The sequence below is a fragment of the Sander vitreus genome, chromosome 14 (assembly GCF_031162955.1).
Source record: "Sander vitreus isolate 19-12246 chromosome 14, sanVit1, whole genome shotgun sequence".
Classification (NCBI taxonomy): domain Eukaryota; kingdom Metazoa; phylum Chordata; class Actinopteri; order Perciformes; family Percidae; genus Sander; species Sander vitreus.
The window spans coordinates 16509362-16533970 of NC_135868.1; the positions used below are offsets into that span (position 1 = coordinate 16509362).

General features: G+C 40.8%; 2 protein-coding genes and 1 long non-coding RNA gene across 5 annotated transcripts; 2 read left to right on the forward strand and 1 right to left on the reverse strand.

The window, feature by feature from the left end:
* Nucleotides 1-479: 479 nt before the first annotated feature.
* On the forward strand, nt 480-12255 carry LOC144528874 (uncharacterized). Of its 2 annotated transcripts, none has more exons than XR_013502940.1 (3): nt 480-570; nt 4278-4312; nt 10037-12255. It is a non-coding gene; the product is annotated as an uncharacterized LOC144528874 (long non-coding RNA). The 2 variants fall into 2 exon arrangements; XR_013502941.1 differs by having other exon boundaries at nt 11228-12255.
* A 1722-nt stretch (nt 12256-13977) lies between these two features.
* On the forward strand, nt 13978-17804 carry fabp3 (fatty acid binding protein 3, muscle and heart). Its single transcript, XM_078267734.1, has 4 exons — nt 13978-14216; nt 15846-16018; nt 17140-17241; nt 17330-17804. Exons 1-4 carry the CDS (start codon nt 14144-14146, stop codon nt 17381-17383), a joined length of 402 nt encoding a protein of 133 aa, XP_078123860.1. The 5' UTR covers nt 13978-14143; the 3' UTR covers nt 17384-17804.
* A 2823-nt stretch (nt 17805-20627) lies between these two features.
* On the reverse strand, nt 20628-24587 carry zcchc17 (zinc finger, CCHC domain containing 17). 2 transcript variants are annotated; one of them, XM_078267717.1, is made up of 7 exons: nt 24484-24587; nt 23209-23373; nt 21867-21967; nt 21692-21783; nt 21499-21599; nt 21195-21361; nt 20628-20892 (listed from the first exon to the last, which is right to left on the reverse strand). In XM_078267717.1, the coding sequence occupies exons 2-7, from the start codon at nt 23345-23347 to the stop codon at nt 20725-20727; spliced, it is 768 nt and encodes a 255-aa protein (XP_078123843.1). In that variant the 5' UTR covers nt 23348-23373; nt 24484-24587; the 3' UTR covers nt 20628-20724. The 2 variants fall into 2 exon arrangements, 1 of the variants encoding a protein (XP_078123843.1); XR_013502938.1 differs by having other exon boundaries at nt 20814-20892; nt 21118-21361.
* Nucleotides 24588-24609: the final 22 nt, after the last annotated feature.

Here is a 24609-nt window from a genome sequence, read left to right on the forward strand (position 1 = left end):
GGTGGCATGGCACTGGTTCCCATCAAGACCCCGAGGGGTTGTGAGATACGTTTGAGGGGCCTTGAGAAAAACACATCAACATAGAATTTCCTGCAACTCCTGAGGAGGGGTCACAAGTAGTCATTGTTTCATTTTAAGTCACCAAGTTGGTAAATAGCCTACTGGTTTATAGGGGTTTGAAAGTCCTATGCTGATGTGGCACCCTGGACCTTTTAGTAGCCTAGGATTATGTCAAGGATTAGTAGCCTATTCTATTAGTTTGTGTTATTACCTTGGTCATAATTTATTATAGCCTATTATTAATTAAAACGCTTTGTGTCACATGAAAGACAGTAGAAAACTGACTTGCTCATGTGCAGGAGCTCTGGAGCGATATTCATTTTTTTGTCAGTAGGTGGCAGTAGTGGCTTCGCTATGTTAGTGATTGGTGCTGTTAAGAGAAGGAAGTTAGCACCCTTCTATCTATCTTCAGTCTATGGTTAGCACAGTCTGAGCATGAGAGCAAACCATGACAGCAACAAAAAGGAAAACCGATATTGATTCATGACGGCCCTTTTACTGTGTTTACAGGTGAGAAAAGTCCACAAATGCCGTATACATTTATGTTACTTTTTTTTCTCATTTGTGGTGCCATGTTTTCTTATGTTTAACGCTAGATAGTCATTAATGTTAGAAAATAAAGCAGCTAACTAATGTTAACGCTAACTTAAAACGTTAGCTGAATGGCTTTTCTGGTTAGTGACCTGACTTTATATTCTCTTGTAAGATGTAACGTTACACACAAATGCTGTGTTCAGTGGCTGATATAAGCAGTCTTTTGTAGTAGAATGGCTGCACATTTCATATTGCGTCTTGGTGATTCTTTTAATTATATTACAGTTTTAGTTAACGTGATATTGTTTTAAATTACTGAATTACTTGTGGTCTGGTCTTAGAAAGAGGTCACATAGTATCAGTAGGTCACATCAGTATAGCAGAAAACAAGAAAGACGATATTTATCCAAGACTATCCAATTACTGTGTTTACAGGTAATAAAATCACTAACTTATAAAAAAAGTAAAAAGGCCTAAATTACTTAAAAAAAGAATGAGCCTAACAAACCCACAATGTAGCCCTGATATTGTGTATTTGTAGAAAGTAAATTCCTCAAATTGTTAAAACCTCCTAATTCATAGAAACCATAAAGTTACCATAGTTTCACTGATGGAATCCAATAATTTGCCACACACACACACACACACACACACACACACACACACACACACAGAGTGACCGGTGGGTCTTTTAATACACTGCCCCCCCCCCATGGCTCTGTCTCCAAGGTTACTGTTAATATTGGATCAGGAAGCAACAAAGTCTATTTTACGGTTCTTATCCTGGACTCACCCTGAGACCCAACAGTGTCTCTCTCTGCTCTAATGTGTCTCAAAAACAAAAGTGTACCTTTTGTGTGTCTCAGCAGCTAGTACAGCAGGGGTTGTAGCCGATTCCATGGTCTGTCCCGGGACCGTGGCAGGGACCAGTGGTTACTGCCACTAGGGGCGCTAAAGACACTGGTCGCGACCAGCTCCTCAGTGGTCTGCCCTGTGGTCCCTGTGGTCTGTGAAGCGGCTTTAGTATTTTCTCCCCTTTCCTGTCGTTTTGGCAGCACTATTAGCTGGATAAATGTCAGAGATCATAATCTTTTGTCTATAAAATACACTATATCAGATATATTATGATTATTATTGTTATTATTATTGATTAGGAAGATCCGTGTGGTCAGGACCAGCTGGTCTCTGGCACGGACCAGTGGTCACAACCACTAGGGGCGCTAAAGACACTGGTCGCGACCAGTGGCACAGCGGTCATGACCAGCTTCTTACTGGCACAAATAGTCCAGGCAAAGTAGCGTTTTACGACAGACTACTTGTAAAATATTTTTTTGCAGCTTAGATCATTTCTATGAGGTGTCCAGAACAACATACTAAAAGTCCTAAAAAATCCTAGTTGAAGAAATATGTTAAAATCTAATCAATCCGAGATGTGTGCATAATGCCAGGCAACAATACACCCCAATGGGGCTATTTTTTTCCTTTACTCCTATCAAAATGAAACTTTACACAGTGAAAGTACCCATGAAAAGTAAAAATGTTTGTATTACAAGTTTCTTTGAAAATTAATTTTAATATGCAAATGACCTATACACTAATCGAATATGCCCAAAATACACCCAAATAGACTTATTTTTTTCCTTTACTCCTACCACAATAACACTTTACATAGTAAAAGTATACATGAAAAGTAACTTTTTTTGTATTCCAAGTTTCTTTTGAAATTAATTTGAATATGCACATATAACCCCTGCCGGTATAGTCTTCAGGGTCACAGAGGCACACAAGCCTCCCCACCACAACAAGGTAGCTCACCACGTTACTAATGACTAAGATGGCTATTCTGACTTTCTTTTGATGTTATCTGTGGGGGAATGTCATTAGGTAAGGGTTGTTCGCCAATAAAAAAATAATTTAGAAAGCAACTAGAGGCAAGATTGTGCAATCAATTCTTAATGTCAATATAAAGATTTTTCCAAGAAACTTGTAAAACAAAAATGTTACTTTTCATGGATACTTTCATTGTATGAAATTTTATTTTGATAGGAGTAAAGGAAAAAAAATAGCCCCATTGGAGTGTATTGTTGTCTGGCCTTACTGGCACACATCTTGCATTGATGAAAATTAAACATATTTCCTCAACTAGGATTTCTTAGGACTTTTAGTATGTTGTTCTGGACAAAAAAATATTTTACAATTAGTTCTATTTTTGGCTCCAAAATGAGTTACTTTGCCTGGACTAAAAGGGCACTAAAATTACTGGTGCTGACCACCTCCTCTGTGATCTGTTCTGTTGTTTGGACCAGTTAAGTGATCTGTAGTGTGTTACTTTAAAACACTTACTTTAAAACACACTTTAAAATGCAACACAACCAATGTGTTGCATTTTAAAAGAACGATCATCGAGTGATCAGGTGCTGGATCAGTCAAGATGATTCGACTGTTACTTTTGTACGGTAGGCTACTTAAGTTGAATTTTTAATTAAACTTTTACATTTTTGTATTTCATTTGATGTTGCTTTGTCACTCAAATCTATATTTTTTCCTCCACTACATTTATTTGACATTAGTTTCTAGATCAAGATTTGATTAAAAGGGTAATGTGACAAACACATTGGTAAAGTTTAAACCAGTCAGGAAGACACGGAGCTGCATAGTCGATAGTACTACTCATACAACTGCGACTAATAATAATAATTTAATCATTGTTATTATGATTTCTTTTAATAGTAATGATCAATAATATTTGACAGACAAAAGATAATGATTTTTATTTATTAATTTTTACATTTATTCAGCACAGTGTTGCCAACACAATGAGAAAGGGGAGAAGGTGTATTAAATGTACAATAACTACTCCAAAGACCACTCAGTAACTGGTCAAGACAACAGGCAGATGACAAGGACCACAAGACAGACCAGTGTCTTTAGCGCCCCCAGTGGTAGTGACCACTGGTCCGTGCCAGGTAGGAGCTTGTCGCAAGGAGCTGGTCAGGACTGCGCGGCAGGTCACAAATACACTGACCTGCATAATCGACTACGACTAATAATAATTTAATCATTGTTATTATGATTTCTATTAATAATAGTGATAAATAACATTGGATAGACAAACGATTATGGCTTCTCACATTAGGCGATTCTGCTAACACAGTGAGAAACGTGAAAAGTTGTATTAAAAATAAATACAAACAAACACACCACAGATCACTCAACTGGTCCAAACAACAGAACAGATTACAGAGGAGGTGGTCAGGACCAGTAATTTTAGTGCCCTTTGTGCCAGTAAGAAGCTGGTCATGACCGCTGTGCCACTGGTCGCGACCAGTGTCTTTAGCGCCCCTAGTGGTTGTGACCACTGGTCTGTGCCAGAGACCATGGTCCCGGGACAGACCACAGAATCGGCTACAACCCCCTCTCAGCCAGTAGTTGCACCCATGCATAGTGATCTAGGAAAGTGGTTCCCTTGAAGAACTACCCAGCTAGATAAACATTGGTCAATGTATCTTGTCATTACATCCTAGTAGGTTTATATTTTGAGATTTGTAAAATTCATGCAGTGGTATGATACAGGTTTGATTCTGACAACTTTCTGTACACCGAAGCAATTATAAAGAAGATTGAAGTGTCCTTGAATAACTGTCTGTTTTTCCCCTTTTTTTAACTTGGTGCTGGCTCACCAGAGGATTACAATCTAGGTCAAAGCCCATCTGCAGAGGTAACACAAAACTCTCACACACACACACACACATGCACACAGTGGTTAAATTGGCTTTTGTAGGGAGGGGGAGCCCTTATTTACAATGAATGGTAAGGTAGGGTTGATCAGTTATTCAAACAAAGAGAAATACTTTACAATTCACTTACTTTATTATTATTATTATTATTACCTTTAGGCTAACGATAACAGGCAGGCAACGGATTTCACCCTTGGAAAGGGTGTATGAAATTGAAAATGTTTGAAAATATTGGTTGGCAAATATGTAAACATATTTTTAAACAAGAAAATTATGTTGATTTAAGAGAATCTGGGCCAATTTCTATATCACCAAGGCTCTGTTTTCAAAGTGTTTCCCCCCGTTCATTATCTCCGTTGACGTTTCATTAAACTGCTGATATAAAGAGTTTTAAGTCTGGAACCGAGTCAGCCAGCTACGAGATGAATCGTGACCATAAAACATTTGATTCAGCCCAAAAAAAAAAACTTGAAAACGGCAAAAAAAAAGAAAAAGTTCCAGACTATAAACAGATGACTTAAGTGGTAGCTGCTTGATAGCTCTACCCGTTATTCAGTCTCATAAATGCCATGTATTTGCCAATATATGAGAAATAATTCAAGTGGAATAACAATATTTGGTGCCAGGGGCGTTTCTAGGACTAGGGGAGGTTCGGGGCTTAGCCCGGACTCATTTAAATAAACTGAATGCAATGCAAAACAGCAATTTGCTTGCCCAGCTTGTTAATACCCAGTGTATGTTCATTTTAGCTTTAACTAAGTTTTGTTAGTTAGATGGCACCAACATTTGGCCTAATCATAACTGGTCTGGCAACCCAAAGATCAGGGTTTTGTTACCAGATTTGTTTGGTGACTTATGATGCGGGGGGGTCTGGGGGTCCACCTCCAGAATTTTTTTAGCATTAAAGGGGTGATAGAATGCAAAGCCGATTTTACCCTGTCATAGTTGAATAATGACAGTTTAGTGGGTAAGTAGGACATACATAGAACCTCAAAATCCCATTGACACCTCTTTCCTCTGTAAATCTCACATTTTGAAACTGCCTCTGAAAACGGGCAAATCTCAACGAGCCCTCCTCCTCATTTGGCTCTAGTCTCTAGTCTTTGTCACGCCCAAACATTTACATAGGCTACACCACTGATCTGAGGTCAGCTTAGTCTTCTGAATAGGTCACGCAGATCTCAGAAATTGTATACATTGTTCATCTTCTATTTTACCACTAAATTCACTTCTGAGACTTTTTTATGCGAGAAATCAACTATGTAGAGGTCAAATATGGGCCGTTTTACAAAAATTGATGGCTAATTGCAAATTTTGTCCGACTGTGTGTCGGAGTTTAGCAGCCGGTGCTGCCTGTGTTGCTGCCTCGCCGCCAGGCCTGCCTTCCTTCACAGACCCCAGCCTGCTGTGAGGTAGATGGAGCTCCGTCACGGCTGGCAGCCCATGGCACTCCATATCCACGCAAAGTCACAGTTTTTTGGGTTAATGGACTACCAAACACCGCTGCCCTGACAGGGCAACTGCCCCCTCTTCCTGCTAAATGGCCGGTGTGTGTGAGTGAGAGCGCGGTCAGTGAGCTTGTTATGCCAGCAATCTCTTACCGCAGGTTCCAGTTAATCTTATAATGTGTGTAATTACAATGTGTTGAGTTATTTAAACAAACGATCAGGGAAATAAACGCCTCTTGTCTGCGAGCCTCATTGATAGAGCCTGCGGCTGGATGGAGCTCTATCAATGAGAGCTAGCTAGCCTCCTCTTAGAATTCACAAAAATGAAAAAACAATCTGGAATTCACAAAAATGCATTAAATTGAAATCGGACACCATTGTTAGCTTTATAAGACCTTGAGGTAGATGTTATATAAATGGCGTGACGAAATTCAAACTGTAAATATAGCTACTCTAGTTATGCCGGCAGCTGGCAGCAAGCCATGGAGGTTGCCACTTTCTCATCAGACTGTGTGGAGCTCCTAGCTAAAGTCCGACACGTCTTACCAAATTTGCAATTAGCCATCAATTTTCGTAAAACGGCCCATATTTGAGCTTTATATAGTTGATTTCTCGCTTAAAAACGTCTCAGAAGTGAATTTAATAACGAAATAGCCCGACAAACAATGTATAACTTTGCAGTGTCTGAAATATGAGACCTGCTGTCTCGTCTCCAATGTGTTTCTATGTGGTTCGCTCAAACCAGTCAGCGCGCAGCTCATCTAAATATTCATGAGCATACCATATTTGGAAGAAAAGCTCTTGTTCCAAATAGAGCCATATTCACAGGGTAGTTAAGGGCCTAATAAAATAGCATTCAGGCAATTTTCAGCCCAACCAATGTTACAAAAATGATTTTGGTGCCACTGAAATGCCTGCTCTTCTCTCTGATGCTCGGAAAACGGACGTTAGAGGCAACCTAAACATTGCCGCATGTCACGCAAATAAACACTGCACTTGACAGCAGGTAACGTTAGTCTACCGTTAGCTAGTTAACACTGCACTTGACAGCAGGTAACGTTAGCCTACCGTTAGCTAGTTAACACTGCACTTGACAGCAGGTAACGTTAGTCTACCGTTAGCTAGTTAACACTGCACTTGACAGCAGGTAACGTTAGCCTACCGTTAGCTAGTTAACACTGCACTTGGCAGCAGGTAACGTTAGCCTACCGTTAGCTAGTAAACACTACACTTGGCAGCAGGTAACGTTAGCCTACCGTTGGCTAGCAGCTGGTGTAAACACGTTTAAAATGCTTACAGCTAAACGGTGTAAAAGTGTGTCTGTATTTCACTGGAGAGGAACATATGACAGATGTTGCGTTCACTTGAAATTCGCCTCGCCAGCCTCGTGCTGTATTCAAATTATACGTGTGTATATATATATATATATATATATATATATATAAAATGTGTCACCTTTTTCAGCCCTTCGGAGTTTGCAGGCATGATTTAAAAGAAAAACTTTTCGTCAAACGGTGTGAGCATGGCGTGGTGGCCATTTTGAGTGTTTGGCGATGAACAAAGAAGTTGTTGTAACTTGAGTGTACGTTGTCGTATCTGCCCGAAATTTGTCACGATTGACAAGGCTCCAGGCCTGAGGACATCTACAGGCCAATATTGACTTTTGGTCATAGCGCCCCCCGCTGGCAACAGGAAATCAGCCTTATATGACAAACATCACCCGATTAACATGAAACTTATAATGTGTGGTCTACATGTGATACTGAGCCGCCCCCTATACGTTAACCACGCCCACTTACTCAGGCCACGCCCTCTTTCATAACATTTGAACCGTTTAAGGTAGAGTCTTGTGTGAGGTGTCATTGAACTCAGCAGAGAGTTCCTTCTTAATTGGTGATGGTTTGGCCCGCCCCCTATGCTTAAGCCACGCCCCCTTTCATAACATTTTAATCGTTTAAGGTAGACCCTTGTGTGAGGTATCATTGAACTCAGCAGAGACTTCCTTCTTCAGTGGTCATGGTTTGCCCCGCCCCCTATGCTTTAGCCACGCCCCCTTTCATAACTGGTGACCCATTTAAGGTAAAGTCTTATGTGAGGTATCAATGAACTCAGCAGAGAGTTCCTTCTTAATTGGTGATGGTTTGGCCCGCCCCCTATGCTTAAGCCACGCCCCCTTTCATAACATTTTAATCGTTTAAGGTAGACCCTTGTGTGAGGTATCATTGAACTCAGCAGATAGTTCCTTATTCATTGGTGATGGTTTGTTCCATCCCCCTATGCTTAAGCCACGCCCCCTTTCATAACTGGTGACCCTGTTTAAGGTAGAGTCTTATGTGAGGTATCACTGAACTCAGCAGGGAGTTCCCTTTTCATTGGTGACGATTTGCAGTGTCTGAGTGCCGCACAAATGCACGGTTGCAAGGAGCGGCGAATGCCGGTAACCCCGATGCGCGCAGAGGAGCAAGGGCCCGTCCATCGCTGCTTGCAGCTTTAATTAACATTTAAAGCTGCTGTTTTAATGGTTTGTTAGCCATTAACCATTAATAAAGCAATTAGTTACAGCTTATATACTGTTGATGCAAGTCCATTGTTCATTCTGTAATGTAAATCATGCAGAGTCCTGATGCTGTTCAGGCTTTTAGCCCCTCCATTCATGTCATTAACTTTCTATCTTGCCACTCAAGCTCTATTTGGACAAGGGAGTTGAGGGAGAGGCTGCAGAATGCATGACTGAACTAATAAGTATGTGTTAGAGAAGGGAGTGACATGTCCAGATGTTTATTTAGTTTTTTATTCACATGGTCACAGATGCACGGGAAAGCCTTAATAAAGCTGGAAGAAGTATCAACATTCCTCGGTTTATGGCACTCCCACTCTTCTTTTAGCTGTTCGAGCGTTTAACCTTGTTCAGCGTTTCAGCCATACCAGCTTTTTGCCTATGTCAGCTCAATGCATTTAGACACACACACTTCAATACACACACAGACACTCACAGATGCAGTGCAGGGTTTGCCTGTACAGTATACAGTAGATGCTATAATCACATCTCAGGTCAACAACCTCAACAGCAGTCTAGCCTGAAAGTTTGATTGTTTTTTGTAATGTGTACACAAAGATTAGAAGATTCTGCACAAACAGGACACTGCTCATGTGATCGCTTAATGTTACCATCCGTGTTTTCCTTCATGTAGTAGATAGTGCTTATTTATCCAGCCTAGCTTAAGCATTCACCATGCATGTTAGAAGCCTTTGTGAAGCAGGGAATGTCTTTCCTGAAACTGCCTGTATTTTAGGCCAGAGGTAAATGATTTTGACCTTTTACCTCCTCTCTCTCCCTCTCTCTCGCTCTTTCTCGCTCCTTGTCCATGCGTCTCTCTCACACCTGTTGTCAGATCCATGCATGCCAGAGATTTGTTCCGTCACACACACATGTGCCAGTTTAGACACACTAATAGATAAGAGAAGGGAGGCAACTGGGGGACAGGGGCAGTGGGACGGTGTGTCCCTGCTTTTTCTAAACTAATTTGTGTGTGTGTGTGTGTGTGTGTGTGTTCATTATTACACAACTTCCAAAGATCATCAGACTATTTGCAGATAGGGGTATTTCATCAGAGACAGACAGACGATAAGTGGACATTTGTGCTTATCAATGCAGTGTTTCCCTAAGTTTGACCTCAACCCCAACCCCCTAAAAGAAAATCTATCCTCCCCCTCAGGCTCTGTTTGTTTTTGCTCTGCCTTTTGTTCTCTTAATCTTGGGTGTCTTTAGGTGGCGTGGTCGCTCTCACTGATCCTCCCTCTCTTACTCCTTCTCAAATGTTACAAAATTTAAAAAAAAATTTGTGGCCATAAATAAGTACAATGTTGTCAGGGTCATGTTGTACAAGGCTTACAATGTACGTAGGTGTAATCTTTCAGAATGTAAGCAAATGCTACATTCCTGTACACTATACTATGTTATACAGCTACATTACTGCATAGAACACTGACAAATTGATGCAAACTAACCATTATAAAAAACATCTAATTTAAATATACTTAATTACATGGTAGCCATTGTTGCAAAAACAAGTATCTGTAAAACAAGTAGCCAGTCTTTGTCTCCATCCCCCCCCTCCTCAAATGATCCTCGTAAATGATTTCAACCTTTCACCTCTCTCTCTCTCTCTCTCTCTCTCTCTCTCTCTCTCTCTCTCTCCCCCCCCCCTCTTTCCTTTTCCATGTGTCTCTCTCACACCTGTTTATGTTAAATGTCAGACCCATGCACGCCAGAGATTTGTTTTGTCACAAACATGCCAGTTTAGACACACTAATAGATGAGGAGGGATGTGCAGCGTGCCAGGCGCTAAAGATGATGTTTTGCAAAGTTTGGATCGCTTCCTGTGTTCACTATATGGCGTTAGACAACATGCACTAAACATGCATAGAAATGTCTTAATGTAAATGGGATAATGTCGCATAAGGCTGACTTCCTGTTGCCAGTAGGTGGCACTATGACTATGACTCAATATTGGAATGTAGATGTCTTCAGGTCGGGCCTGTTATAGTGCATGAAAAATTCAGAGCAGTGACCTCCAAAATGGGCACAAAAAGCTGATCTCCACAGAGTAAACTATTAAATTTAAAGATTATAGCCCCTGAAAACCTGGTTTTATAACCATATATAATATGTCTTTATAACATTAATATGAATGATTATATAAGCAACAATCAAAGTTAAAATTGCACAAAAAGAAATCCTTAGTAATGATTTATTAGTAAGTAAGTAAATAAGTAAGCCAACCAGGTGCATGCAGGTCAACCAAAACTCCTGTCCAAACAGGTAAGTCTTTATTAGAAACAGCAGACCGTAAGGGTGGAGGCAGAGCTTTCCATAGTTTAGGTGCTGAGGACTATTTAGAGTGGTTTGATCAGATATGATTCACAGTGGCCTGCCAATATAAGTTTCCCATTTAGATTCAAATGTTGCTAAATAGGTTTTCCTTATAATGAATGAAGCTGGTGTTATTATTGTCAACAAATCCCATGAAAAGACCAAAAGCAACAATGCATTAGCTCGTCTCTCTACCCTGTCTGGTGTACAGCAGTTGGCCCAGTGGTTCTTGTGAAGAAGCAGATCTTTAAAAACAAGTCACAAATATAGCCTATACTTTTAAGTAAGGCTAAAAAAACTCATAGTAAAACTGGGCACTGTAGTTATTATCTAATGTTGCTCAAACAGGAGTAAAAAGTGCATTTGTTGTGGATTATTTTCAACTGTGGATGAATACACATTTGGTGCTCTAGTGAATATTTACTGCATCTGGGTGGGGTTTGACTCAAAATAGATTACAGTGCCCATGTTCATTTAACTGTGTGGCTCATTGATGTGTTTTAAATAGTTTTTTGCAATTATACCCCGCCCCCCCCAAACCTTTCATTTAAATCAATCATCTCCCAACTTCAAAGATTACGTTTGAAGGCGTTCATGAGTGGCGTTCAGGAGTGGGGACAAAGACAGATTTAAAGAGTCCAAGTACAAGTTTAGCAAGGCAGTGAAGTAGGCCCAACGACGGTACTCTGAGAAGCTCCAACGCCAGTTTCCAGCTAACGACTCTGCAACTATAAGCCTAAAACCCCCCACTCCTTCAATGATCGACACCTAGCCAACGACCTGAACGAGTTCTACTGTCGATTTGAAAGACAAAAGGACAGTCCTGACACCATCCCCCACGACACCTCCCTACAGCTACAGCCACTGTGCATTACCTCCACCTCCCCCACCTCAGCAGGGTCCTGGGCCCCCCCACCAATGCCCTCCTAAAAGCCATCACCGACCCCCTCCTGGACCCCCTGCAGTTTGCCTACAGAGCCAATAGGTCTGTAGACGATGCAGTCAACCTGGCCCTACACTACATCCTCCGGCACCTGGACTCCGCAGGAACCTACGCCAGGATCCTGTTTGTGGACTTCAGCTCTGCCTTTAACACCATCATCCCGGGTCTGCTCCAGGAGAAACTCTCCCAGCTAGGCATGCCTGACTCCACCTGCAGGTGGATCACTGAGTTTGTGTCTGACAGGAAGCAGTATGTGAAGCTGGGGAAACACATCTCCGACTCACAGACCATCAGCACCGGATCGCCCCAGGGCTGTGTTCTTTCACCCCTGCGCTTCTCCCTGTACACCAATAGCTGCACCTCCAGTTACCAGTCCGTCAAGCTTCTGCGGACGACACCTCCCTCATCGGACTCATCTCTGATGGACAACTTTTTCACCCCTGGCTCTTCATGCCACTGTTCTCTCTCTGCTGTAATGCTCTTTGCTCTTTATTTTTAATTTAATACATACTGTGTACATATACTTATATTGTTTATACCTATACTTATATTGTTTAATATGCCATCTAGAGAATGTGTGACGTGCACCAACAACACCAAAACAAAATCCTTGTATGTGTTAAAAAACGTACTTGGCAATAAAACCCTTTCTGATTCTGATTCTGAATGTTCCTTCTAGAAACACACAGGTTCGAACTATTGGAATAGCTATTTTTGCACATGCCAAACGTCACCTACAATGAGATATACATAACTACCTGTTTAGGTATTTTTATTCCAACATAACATAAAATAAACTAACGTTAATAAACTAATATCCTACACCGTGATATTTAATATAAAGACCGTAATAGACCTCTCTTTGTGGCGTTGATATGGAACCCATGCAATTTCTGGGCAAGACCCGCCCTTCAATAGCATTCACACACTACTATTGGCCAGGCGTCCATACTTACGTAAGGTAACGTAGCCCGATTTGTTCAGGTCCTATATCCTGACCAATAGGCTATCCAAACCATAAGCACTCAAGGTCATTGCCTAACCCCAACCAATCGAGCTGCTGTGTTGCACAGTTTCTGGTTTTTGACATCTATTACACATCCCTGTTGGATGTTTTCCCATGATGAAAAGCATATTATTTAAATACGTATGCACAATTCTCAGTCTGGTGATGACTGTCTCCTCTTTCCTATTTCCTCCTCCTCTCCTTACATTACCAACACTATTTTGTATGTTATATAAATGTCTTCCCTTTTGTTCACTTTTTGTTTATTTCCTTCCACACAATGCTCTTTCCTTCCTGTTTTTGATAATTTAATAACTGTGTCTATGTTTCCCCTCTTCACAGCTTGCTTGGCTAGCTTGTCCAGCCTCTCATTACTCGAAATGCCTATGTACGCAGGATCCCACATATATACAATATAAATACCCTTTCTTCTTATTCCTGCATGTGCTGTCATGATTTCATAGAGCAAATCCTGTCGACTAGATGTTCCTGATCTTAGACTGTACAGGGCAGATAGAGAGTCATTACAGACTAGGGCCTTATTTGGTCTATATTCTCCCACCCATTCCAGAGCCATCAATATAGCTATAGAGGCAGTGGTAGGCACAGCGCTGTGACTCGCCTACTGCGAGAGATCTCTGTCAGCTTCCTCCCATTTTCCCTCTTTGCCTCCCTCCCTCCCCCACTCTCTCCTGTTCTCTGAGCAACAGTTGCCCTGAACTCCTAGCGCAAATGCCAAGAATTGAAAGAGAGTCAATATAGCGTGTCGGAGGACTACAGCGTCTCAGGTCAGTGTGCCCAATGCTATATTCCGATAAACTGTAGCTGTCATATTTCACGGGACCCGCGTGAGTGCGATTTTCATGTTCCAGTTTTTCAGCCTCATGGACGATGACGTGAAAATCGGCCAATTCCGGTCGCCGGTCAATCGGTGCATCTCTAATTTGAATTACATGTTTTTATAATGGTTAGATTGCATCAATTTGTCAGTGTCCTATGTAATGTAGTTGTATAACATAGTATAGTGTACATGAATGTAGCATTACACCTACATTGTAAGCCTTGTACAACATGACCCTGACAACACTGTATTTATTTATGACCCCAAAAAAAAGTGAATTTTGTAACATTTGAGAAGGAGTAAGAGAGGGAGGATCAGTGAGAGCAACCACGCCACCTAAAGACACCCAAGCTTGAATAAAGGGAGGGGGAGGACAGGGAGCCCCCACTGTCAGAGAGGAGAAAAAAAACAGCTTGAGACTACGAGTAGCCTGTCTTTGTCTCCACCCCCCTCCTCACCCCTCCCTCCTCCCTTGCGCTCTATGCACAGCCTGATGACATCATGAACAGCCGGTATAAAACCAGCCATTAGGATTGCTGCACAGCTTGTGGTGCTGACTACACTGTCTCCCTCTTCTCTCATTCTATCACTCCCTCCCTTTGCTGCTTCACACGCTCTCTCTCTCTCTTACACACACACACACATACACACACACCCTTCCACAGTCTCTTGCAACCTTATTCCTCCACACTGCTGCAGACATGGCCGAGGCTTTCGTTGGCACATGGAACCTCAAGGAGAGCGAGAAATTTGATGACTACATGAAGGAGCTGGGTAAGTGTGTGTTTTGTGTGTACAGTAAATGTACATATATTATCCCACTGTACATTCGTTGATGTTTCATACTTTACATACCTCACATTTGCATCCCTACTGTCTACATTTTAATATATTCACCGCAATACTTACTCCTGCACTTTCTGTATACATATTTATTTATTTATATATATATATATATATATTCTTGCACTCTGGTTAGATGCTAACTGCATTTCATTAGCTCTGTACTCTGCTTAATGACAATACAAAAATTGAATCTTGAAAATGTATGCATGTGAATGTGTGCGCATGCGTGAGTAACAGGACGCAATGCTGCATGTGAGCACATGTGAAAATTGGGCTGAGGAAAGATAGATGTTTGAAGGTGTGTTTGTGTTTAACTTGTTTAAGCAGCTGTTGAATCTGTAAAGCAGGTAAAGGGAGACAAAAGAATGGGTAAATAAGGGTGGAACCAAAATAGAGAATAGAAGAAAAAGAGCAACAAGGGTGGAAAAAGAGAGAAAGAAAGTATGGGAACCAGAGGGGGAGGAAAAAGAGGAAGAGTGGTTGACCGCATGGCCTAAAGTGCTGGAAATGAAGGAGGGGCTTTCTTTTAGTGGAGCAAACCCCCACCTTGAGTCTGAATGGTAACAAACTGGCATTCACACACTTGCATAGTGTGTGTGACCTCTGCTGAAAGCTGTTCATTGTTTGAGGCCATGAAAGGAGTTGAATATTAAGATGGTCCCAATGCCGAGGAGCAAATGGGATGAGAATGTACAGAAAAAGTGGGCTTCAAATATCTCACCCACACTCGCACATAGTTTGTTGTGCGTGTGTGATGGGGACAGGTGCTCGGACTTTTACAACCGTGAAGAATGACACTAAACTATTTGACTGTGTGTGTGTGTGTGTGTGTGTGTGTGTGTGTGTTTGAGTGAGAGAAAGAGATTCCTGCCTACTGACCTCAGCCACAATTAATCAACCTATCTGCTCTGATTACCATAGAAACAGAGACTATTCAACCTCTAACCCCAATCCTCTTGATCAATGACGTGTATGCAGCACACACACACACACACACACAGACATTTTGTTGTATTGATTGTGAGAAAGTAGCTGTTTTTGCTCTTGGAGATGAACCGGATTGCCAGCCGGAATCCTCCTTTTCTCCTTTGGTAGACAAGGGAGTTAGTCACTATTACCCAATGAAATTTAGTCTTTTGATCTCTCCCTCGCGCACACACAGACACACACAAACACACACAAACACACACACATACACACAAGAAAGCGAGTAATGATTTGCACACATACATGCCCAGGCAGACAGGTCAGTGGGGCCCTGCAATGTTTGAAGAACATGCTGCAAGTTTGGACAGCAGTCAAATAGAGATTAGAGAGTGTCAGCTGAAGGAGACCCAAAGGACAAATGCATGGCCACTGCTTTTTACTTGACTTTTCATGTAGCCCCACCACAGGGTTGACATTTTTTATTTTTAATTGGTTGAGATTTATCGCCTCTTAGAGCTGCTAGTGTGGCTGTAGGCTCTTAGTTTTGTTTATTTTTTGTATGCATCAAGGCAACTACTGTATGTCCTCCCCCAAAATATTACATAACCCATGTGTCTTTGTTTTTAACAGGTGTGGGCTTTGCTACACGTGCAGTGGGAACCATGACCAAGCCCACCACTATCATCTTAGTGGAAGGTGACACGGTGACGGTGAAGACCCAGAGCTCCATAAAGAACACAGAGCTTAACTTCAAGCTGGGAGAGGAGTTTGACGAGACCACCGCCGATGACAGGAAAGTTAAGGTGAGAGGTCAGGTTGCTCATACAGGAGATCAGTGAGAATACCAACACTCAAGGGCACAACCTCAATTTATATTTTAACAATGTTTATTTTTTTAATAAAGCGTCTTTAAGTGGTTCTCTATGAAACCCACTCTACAAGCCTAAAGCATGCTGAAGTATCCATACATATATGAGAGTGATAATAATAGTCATGAGGAAGATTAATGGCAAAACAAAAAACTGATTCTTGTTTTGAAGGTCAGAAGTCAGGGGTAAAAAATGGACTGGTTATAATTTGCAACCACTTAAGACACACAGTGACATTACCGTATTCTAATTTAGAGGGTGGGGGGGGGGGTGTACTGTAGTTTCGGGATACAGAGGAGTAGAGTTTTGCTTGTTTGAGATACGTCACAGACTGGAAACATCCTTATTTGTGGCTCGTTGTAAGTCAAATAATTTCTCAGTCTGATTCAAAACTCTTAAGACACAAAACAGATAGAGCAGATGCATAATGAACTTTAAGAAGACATTTTGCTAGTATTAAAGCATCAAAAGTAAAAGCACTTACCCCTGTGAATGTTAAAATATTACATGTGATTGGCTCATTATTACTCATGCTTTAAAGTATGTGTGTGTCAGTATAGTGGTAGATGGTATAGTGGTAAAAACACATAAATTACATTTGTGTAGTTTGGTGTTCGCCGTTTCAATCGCAACAGCTGCAGCTTCCTCACCCGCCATTTTCACAAGTTAGATAAATGTTGGTGGGCAACTTTTTGACCATTACGAGTGCACCATCCGGGCACTTGTAGAGCACTACATTTTGATATTAAGTGTGATGCACTATGCACTCAAAATAGCAAGTACAGAAGTATGCGAATTGAGACACAGCATTAATCTGCAAGGTAGGCTAACTGTAGCTGTCAAATAAATGTAGTGATGTAAAAAAAAAAGTACAGTATTTGCCACTGAAAAGTAGTTGAGTAGAAGTATAAAGTAGCAAAGCAAATACCATTAAACATTTACTTAAATAAATGTTTAATGAACCAAACATTCATTCATGAGAAGATTCATATGATCTTGAATATGTACACCAGGGTGTAATAAGCTCCTTCTGTTTGTCTCTCTGCTGGCTCCAGTCTATTGTAAACATAGAGGATGGGAAGATGGTGCACATACAGAAGTGGGACGGCAAAGAGACCAGTCTGGTCAGGGAAGTCAACGGAAACGCCCTCACACTGGTCAGTGCTCACACAAAATGTGTACATTTAACAATATGTGTGTTCATTGTTTTTTTTTTTTAACTGTCTTTCTCTCTCTTCATCACAGACACTTTCAATTGGAAATGTCGTTTGCAAACGTCACTATGTGAAGGCAGAGTAAAACACTGAAACCTCCCTCCAACATCTACTTGCATCAGCAAAAGCCTCACACCCCCGAACTCCTTAACACCACTTCAGCCCAAGCCAAGCAATCCCCTCGTATGGCACTGCAGACTACTACTGCAGATTCCCATCAATGTCCCTTCATACTGTACGCTCAGTGATAACATTACTGCTGACTTTGAGCTCCCTTTTCTCCCTGTACTTTTCTTTATATTGTGTGTTCTCCTACTGTAAGACACACTGAATATAGTCCAATGATTTGTTGTTCTTTTAAAATCCAGTTCTGCATTTCTTTTTTCTTTTTTGAAAATGTGTTATGTTATGGTGTTAAACCTGGAAAAGTGTTTTGAATTTAAAAGTGTGCCTATTGAGACCTGAAAAAAATTAAATTGTGTACACTGTTGGACAAACAATGAAAATGCTTCGGTATGTGTTCATTCTTGAGATGTTTAATGTTCGTACATAGTTGGTAGTTCCAGGCACAGTTTACTCAACTGGGACTGAAATGAGCAAATTTCACATTATTCTAATTTATTGTAAAATTTCAGGAATATCGTATCATGTAATGTCTGGGCCGCTGCGATCAGTAAATAATTATGTACAGTGTCATTCAGGGAGCTTCAGCCCAAGGGCGTAGTAAAAGTTAGTCACGGTTATGAATTCAGAGCTAGACTTTCTGAGTGTTGTGGACTCGAACGCACTCCAGGCAAAAGTTCAGTAAGGCAACACAATTGTACAAGTATTTACACAGAATGTGACCATAGTTTCCAACACTGCTAGTTTTACAGATACTCAGGTAATTATAGCTTATGCCCTGGCTAGTGAGGGGAAAGTTTGCTTGTACTAGGTGTGTGGATACTGTCATGTCCTGTACTTGTGCATTAGGTGCGTGTGTGCTTTCTAAATTCGGATCATTCCTCCACAGTAGATTGATGTCATGTGAGTGACAGCCTGCCAGCTAGAGGCAGGGGGAATGGGGTGAAAGGGTGCAGGGCAATTCAAGTTACCCTGAACTGAAATGGTCAGAAGAAAGGACAAACCCAATGCAAAATAGAGATTGAGTATAGACCTCTTGTATCAAATATATACTGTAACTATATCTGCATAGCTAAAAGTATTGAATACATGCTTATCAAGGTGACAATATGTTGAAAGTATAATTCTGTGTGGAAACATTTTATTAAAAATATGTGCAATAACGCAATAAGCTCACAATTCTGGTTGTGCAAGCTCAGGGTCATACTAAAAGTATGTACATATTAAATATATATATATATCTTGTACATCTGTCAGGTGCAAACTAGCAAGGGAGAACATGAGAAAAGGAAGAGGAGTCTTGAGACTGACTAATGAAAAGGGCTCGCTGCCAATGGAGTTTACAGCAGTCTTGCCAAATCACTACAGCTGGAAACATTCTATTTCTCCACAATTCTACAAGTGGGAGCTTTGAGACAAGGTCAGAGCAGCACAAAAGAAACAAGATGGCAATTCCTTAACATCGCCTTATCTTGTCTTACACTGACAGTTAACAGGGGTTGTCTTTTGAAAAGAAAAGAAAAACAAGCTACTTTTTGCAACTTTGACCTATGGGTACATGACCCAACCTGGAATTGAGTTTGTGTTAATCCTTCAACTCGGCTCAATCCAGAGGCCTGTACTACGAAGCAAGATTTGGCGTTAACGAGGTAACTTCAGGTTCAACCCAGGGTTTTGTGTATCACGACGGTCGATCACTTGTTACCGGGTTCAATCGCCGTGGTAACTTATGCTGAACACCTAACCTGGTCGGGAGCAGGTTTAAAGGTGTAAAAGCACCGCCTACTGACCAATCAATACTCGATTGATAACGACGTCACCGTTCTTAGAAGATCAGGTGGAGCTCGGTGCGCTGAGAGAGAGGTGCGCTCATAAAAGTTAAAACCCCGTTAACATTCCCTGATGGGTATTTTTTTTTATGAAAGATAGATATAATAGGGAATTACGTATAGGCTATTTGTCGGCTTGTTGAGCCGTGTGTTGCCAATGCGCACATCCTTTTGAATTATGTTTTTATATATTTTATTTGTTCTCACGATCGCTTACCTTACCACTGCCAGGGTTGCAACTGGAATAAAAGGCTAAAGCAACGACAGTTTATGGAAAGCACAAGTGTAATTATGGTCAGATCTTGTGCCTGACTGATGGGGAAGTGATATTGATAAGCGTTGTGATTTATGCATTTACAGCGTCGGCTATTTTTTTTTCCTTCCTGTTTTAGGAAGTAGCAACTGTATTGCGTTTTGCCTGTAAAACCATGTCTGTGTTCTTCATATTTATGTAGAATTATAGTTTGCTCTTCCTATATAAAAAAATGCGGTGGGAAACCCTGGGTTGATTGAGTTAATAGTTAAGTTAATAACCACTGTCGTGACACAGCTTATGCGGACCGCGGATGTTAAGGTTAGTGAAGCCGGGTAACTGAAAGACATCCAGGGGCATCTGGCCTGAGACCCCAGGGCGGACCAGACTCAATCAGCATTGTGAGATCAAGGTTGAAGAGAACAAAGACATCAAGAGGCCTTGTTTTTATCTTCACAAATAAAATTTAATGGAGTTAACAGTTGACATGCAGGAAGAGGGTCGTTTCTCCTGCAAGCAGTCCCCTGGAGTCAAGATACACAAACCTCTCAAACACACGCATCTACTGTATGTTCACAAAAACAGACAATAAGGGGCAGACAGTCTCAGGATATCATCATAGCTTGAAGTTCCTGTCACGCTTGTTTGTGCTGCATTACACATCCTGTTCGTATTTACTACTTCCTATGTGTGTGTGTGTATATATATATATATATATATATATATATATATATATATATATATAGAGCTAGCTTTCTCTGTGTGGCTTATTTAAAGGTTTTTCATGTTAGATTCCCACAAGATTAAGCTTTCCGGTCTTCACGTCTGCTTAATTAAACCGCATAGATGTAAACATCTGGATTCCAAAAGGGATAGCCACTTGCTGTCCTACTGGTTACATCTATTGGGTTACATATGTTGTGTAAACTCCTCCCTCTGAGGGGGAGCCAAAGGTTACTTTTGAACAAGTGTGGCTTGTCACCTGATTTTTGTGACGTATTTTGATTCTTTAAACTTGATAGGAAGTCTTAGCATTCTTTCAACATGGAGAGACAGTAAGGGAAACTTAAATGAAGGTTTCTATAATGAGCAGTCGGTGGAGAGATTATTAAAACATACACAGCTGGAAGTCTGTCAGTCCATCTGTTGCTACCCACTTCCTCTTTTGCGCCTGTCTGATAGCTGCAGTGTGTGACTGAAGATGTATTTTGTGTGGCTGTCTCAGCTGTGTTTGTGCGATCTGTGTTTCTTGTGTTTCTTCTTCTTTTTGTCCTCTTTGTCGTGAGTGTGCTCGTGGCGCCTCCTCTTAGATTTGCATTCACCGCTGCTGCTGCTGTCGCTCTCGGACTCCTTCCTATCCCTCTTCCTCTTCTTCTTCATTTTCTTCTCCTGGAGGATAAACATATGAAGAACATTTGTTTTGTGTGGCAATACAATGAAGTGGAACAAAAATGACAACAGAATTATGCAAGAAGCAGACAGCAGTTTCAACACCTCAAAACTAAATGACTAAACAATTGTTTGCATCAGCACCAAACCAAACTTTCAGCATGAGCAACCACAGACATGCACTGCCATACAGAGACATGTGGGTTGTTGCAGTAGATGACTCACACAAAATGAAAGGTGGAGGAGAGCTGGGGGGGTGAGGAAGTGATAGCCATGCGGGCCATTTACTGTCACATATTGACCTTCTTTTTCTTCTTCTTTTTGTCTGAGTCTTGCTGTGTTGAAACAGCAGAGGTCTGCTGCTGCTGCTGCTGCTGCTGCTGCTGCTGCCGTTGCTCTTCCTCGTCCTCTTCAGGCAAAAGAGCGTATTGCAAGCCCGGAGCAGAGAAACAGTCTTTTGTGAAGTGACCTGAAAAGAGTAACAATTTATTAAAACTGCTGCACAAATTTAAAGGGATTTTAAGCAAATTTCCCAGTAGAAAACCAATGCAGTCTCTTTGTTTTCTAATGATATGACTGTTGTTTCGTCTGAGGTTGTTGTCGTACCCTTGCATCCACACTTTGAGCATGTTGTGTTGAGTACAGCCTCCAATGTGATCCTGTTTCCTGTGTGGTCTCTAAACTGCTTACGGCGCCTTGCATCCTGCCTGCAATCACACACAGATGATAGAACACAGACCTGTCCATACGCCCATGTGGAAACACATATATAACAAAATAAAAAACTATAAGTACTTACTCTGCCATAACATTGTTTGGGTCCAAGTCCTGCCCTGTTCCCTGATTGACAGCTTTCATTGAGAAGGACAACTTCACCTTGTCATCCCGAATCTGAGAGACAGTGAACAGAGCTGCAGTCATCCTGCTCACTTCACTGACACATGGTGTGTGTGTGTGTGTGTGTGTGTTGTTACCTCTCTCCCAATGACTTTAATCCACACCTGTTCCCCCATATCGACAACCTCTGAGGCATTCTCAATCCGTGTGGCTGACATCTCACTCACATGTACAAGGCCTGTATGTGCGAGGGAATAAGTGTAGATGTCAATCAAAGAAATACATAAAATGCTGAGCAGAAATTGCTTTCAAATGAAAATGTCATTTGTTTTGCTGATGATGAAATATATGCTTTAATTTCATCAAGAATCAAAGATTCTTCTGATCATTAGAAATCTTTAAGACATTTGCATTTTCACATTACATCCATTCTGAACTCCCAGTTCAAACTAGTTCTAACTTAAATAAAATATTTAAATCTTAAACTTTCTTATAAACATTTTTTTTTAAAAAGAGATTATTTTCTCAGAACCATGGTTAGAAAGTTGAATGTAACCCAGTACATTTTGCTTAGTTTGCCCTCCAGTGGTGGCAGCAGGTATTTAGTTGGACATGCAGGTCAAGGACAATTGTGCCACAACAAATCATAATCAAAAAAGTAATTGTAAATATATATTATATTGATGACATTCTACTTCATCAATCTGTTCCACTTCTTAAGAGCCCTGGCCAACCACAAATCCCTCATGCACAACCTTTACTAGGAAGTCATAGAACTCAAACTGAGTGACTGTGCTAACATTATATTGCAACAAAAATAAGTCAACATATTAAAAACATGAGCTTGCTTTGTGTATATGTTATATGCTGTGGCATGCCCACAGATTGCAGGATGCTGGCTACCTTACTGCCATCAATCAGAGAAGGAATTCTGTGGAAATGTTGAAATCCTACTTTAGTAGCATCATGTAGGTGCCTTGCAGTCTCTTTTCCTAACTCTCGCTGAGACAGCACTGTCAGACTGACACAGACACTATGCATGCACTAGACTCTGGGAAAGAGGGCTGCCTCTTGGTTGCAGCATTCTCTGCATTCTGCATTGCCTTTGGCTCTGGCCAAAGTCCCATATCTGATGCAGTGGTTTTACGTGGCAGTAAATGCAGGTGTTGACTTAGCATATTTCTGCCACTGCATTGTCCTCTGTTTTAGGTTTTCTTATAATTGTCCATGTTACTGTGGATTTAACTGTTTTCACCCATGCAAGCTCTACAATATTTCCCTAATGAGGTTTTTTTATTGTGTTGTGTCTCTGCTACCTATTCTCTATTTTGTGGTGGCTTTTTTGCCCTCTTTTACAGCACTATTTCTTCAAATTATTTTGATTAATTTAACTCAATTTGCATTTGTGACTTTTTCCCCTCTGATCTTTGTACGTGTTTGCAATAAGAGTCTATAGAGATAAATTCATTTTTTGCCAACCTTCCTTCTTGTATCCTGGCAGTCTGACAAAGGCTCCATAGGTCTGCAGAGAGACCACCTCTCCCTTGGAAATGCTGTGCATTGGTGGAAGACCATCCAGTCCAGCAGGCTCTTGTCCTTGGCCATCACTGTCAGACATTGTCCCACAGGTATCAATGAGCTGATCTAGAAGATTGATAATGAAACATATTTTAATCATTTGTACTATGATAAAAATTAAAAAAAAGGATGTTTTTTTTCAAGATTGACATATAAGGTTGTTTTTCATCCACAGGTAATCCTGTAGATGAATCCAAAAATCAAGTGTTTGGGGGCAAGAGTTACAGAAAACACACATAACATCAGTGTCTACTTTAAATCTCTGTACAATTTACCTTTTAACTAGCCTGACAAGCCAGACCCACATCGAGATGTTGGCTGGCTGCAAATTACATTTGCTGCTGATAGGGTGCATCTAGATTTCTAGGCTACCTTTTAACAGGATATAATATATAAACAGCTTCATAAGAAAAGTCTAACTATAACAACATTTATTAAATATAGTGAATACTCTATTCCAGTGCATCTGTCCAAATAGTCCCTTCCTTCCAATTTAATTGAACTAATAAACCATAACCTCTTGGATCGCTGAATCATACCAGGAGGAATGACACTAAATATGGTTTGTAATAGGGACACTATATTTAGGCTAGTTATAAGTCTTCATAACTGTATACCGTGTAAATTGCTAAATAAACAAACATCACATTGCATTACATGGTTAAAAATGGTTTGAGTTTTATATTTTTCTTATGACATATATTAATACTATTGATATTACGACTTTAGAGGAACTCAACAACATGAAAAATAGTTAAGTTAATTATTTAAAATATTTAATTTTCAGTGATTAACACAATTAAATCCATCTTTGAAATTTAGCAGGGATGCGGCAGTTCTCTCACATAGGGATACAATATAGTTGAGTAGGTTGAGATTCAGAGAGTAAACTGGAAGGAAGGAAGGAGGAACCTTAAATAAGATAAAAACCGATGTAGGCTAACTTAACTTTACATCTGTTGTAACATTAGTTTAGTGTGAATAGTAGCAGTGAGGCTAACGTTAGCCAACGTTAGCTAGATGAAAGCATTGTCTTCTAGCTAACTAACCGACAAAACACAAACAAACAAATAAACTGGATAATTGGTCCGTGCGCGAAGTGAATATCCAAATAAATACAAGAACGGTGCACAATGTAGCGCGAAGTTAGAAGAAAATATAAATGAAAACTGTTACCTTTCGTATTAACAAAGCTGGTTCCGTTTTACATCCGGTGCAGATCAGTTTAACAACAAGCCATGTAAACCAATCAGCGCAGTCGGCGCAGGCTTTGACCAATCACACGCCTCATAGCCAGCGGAA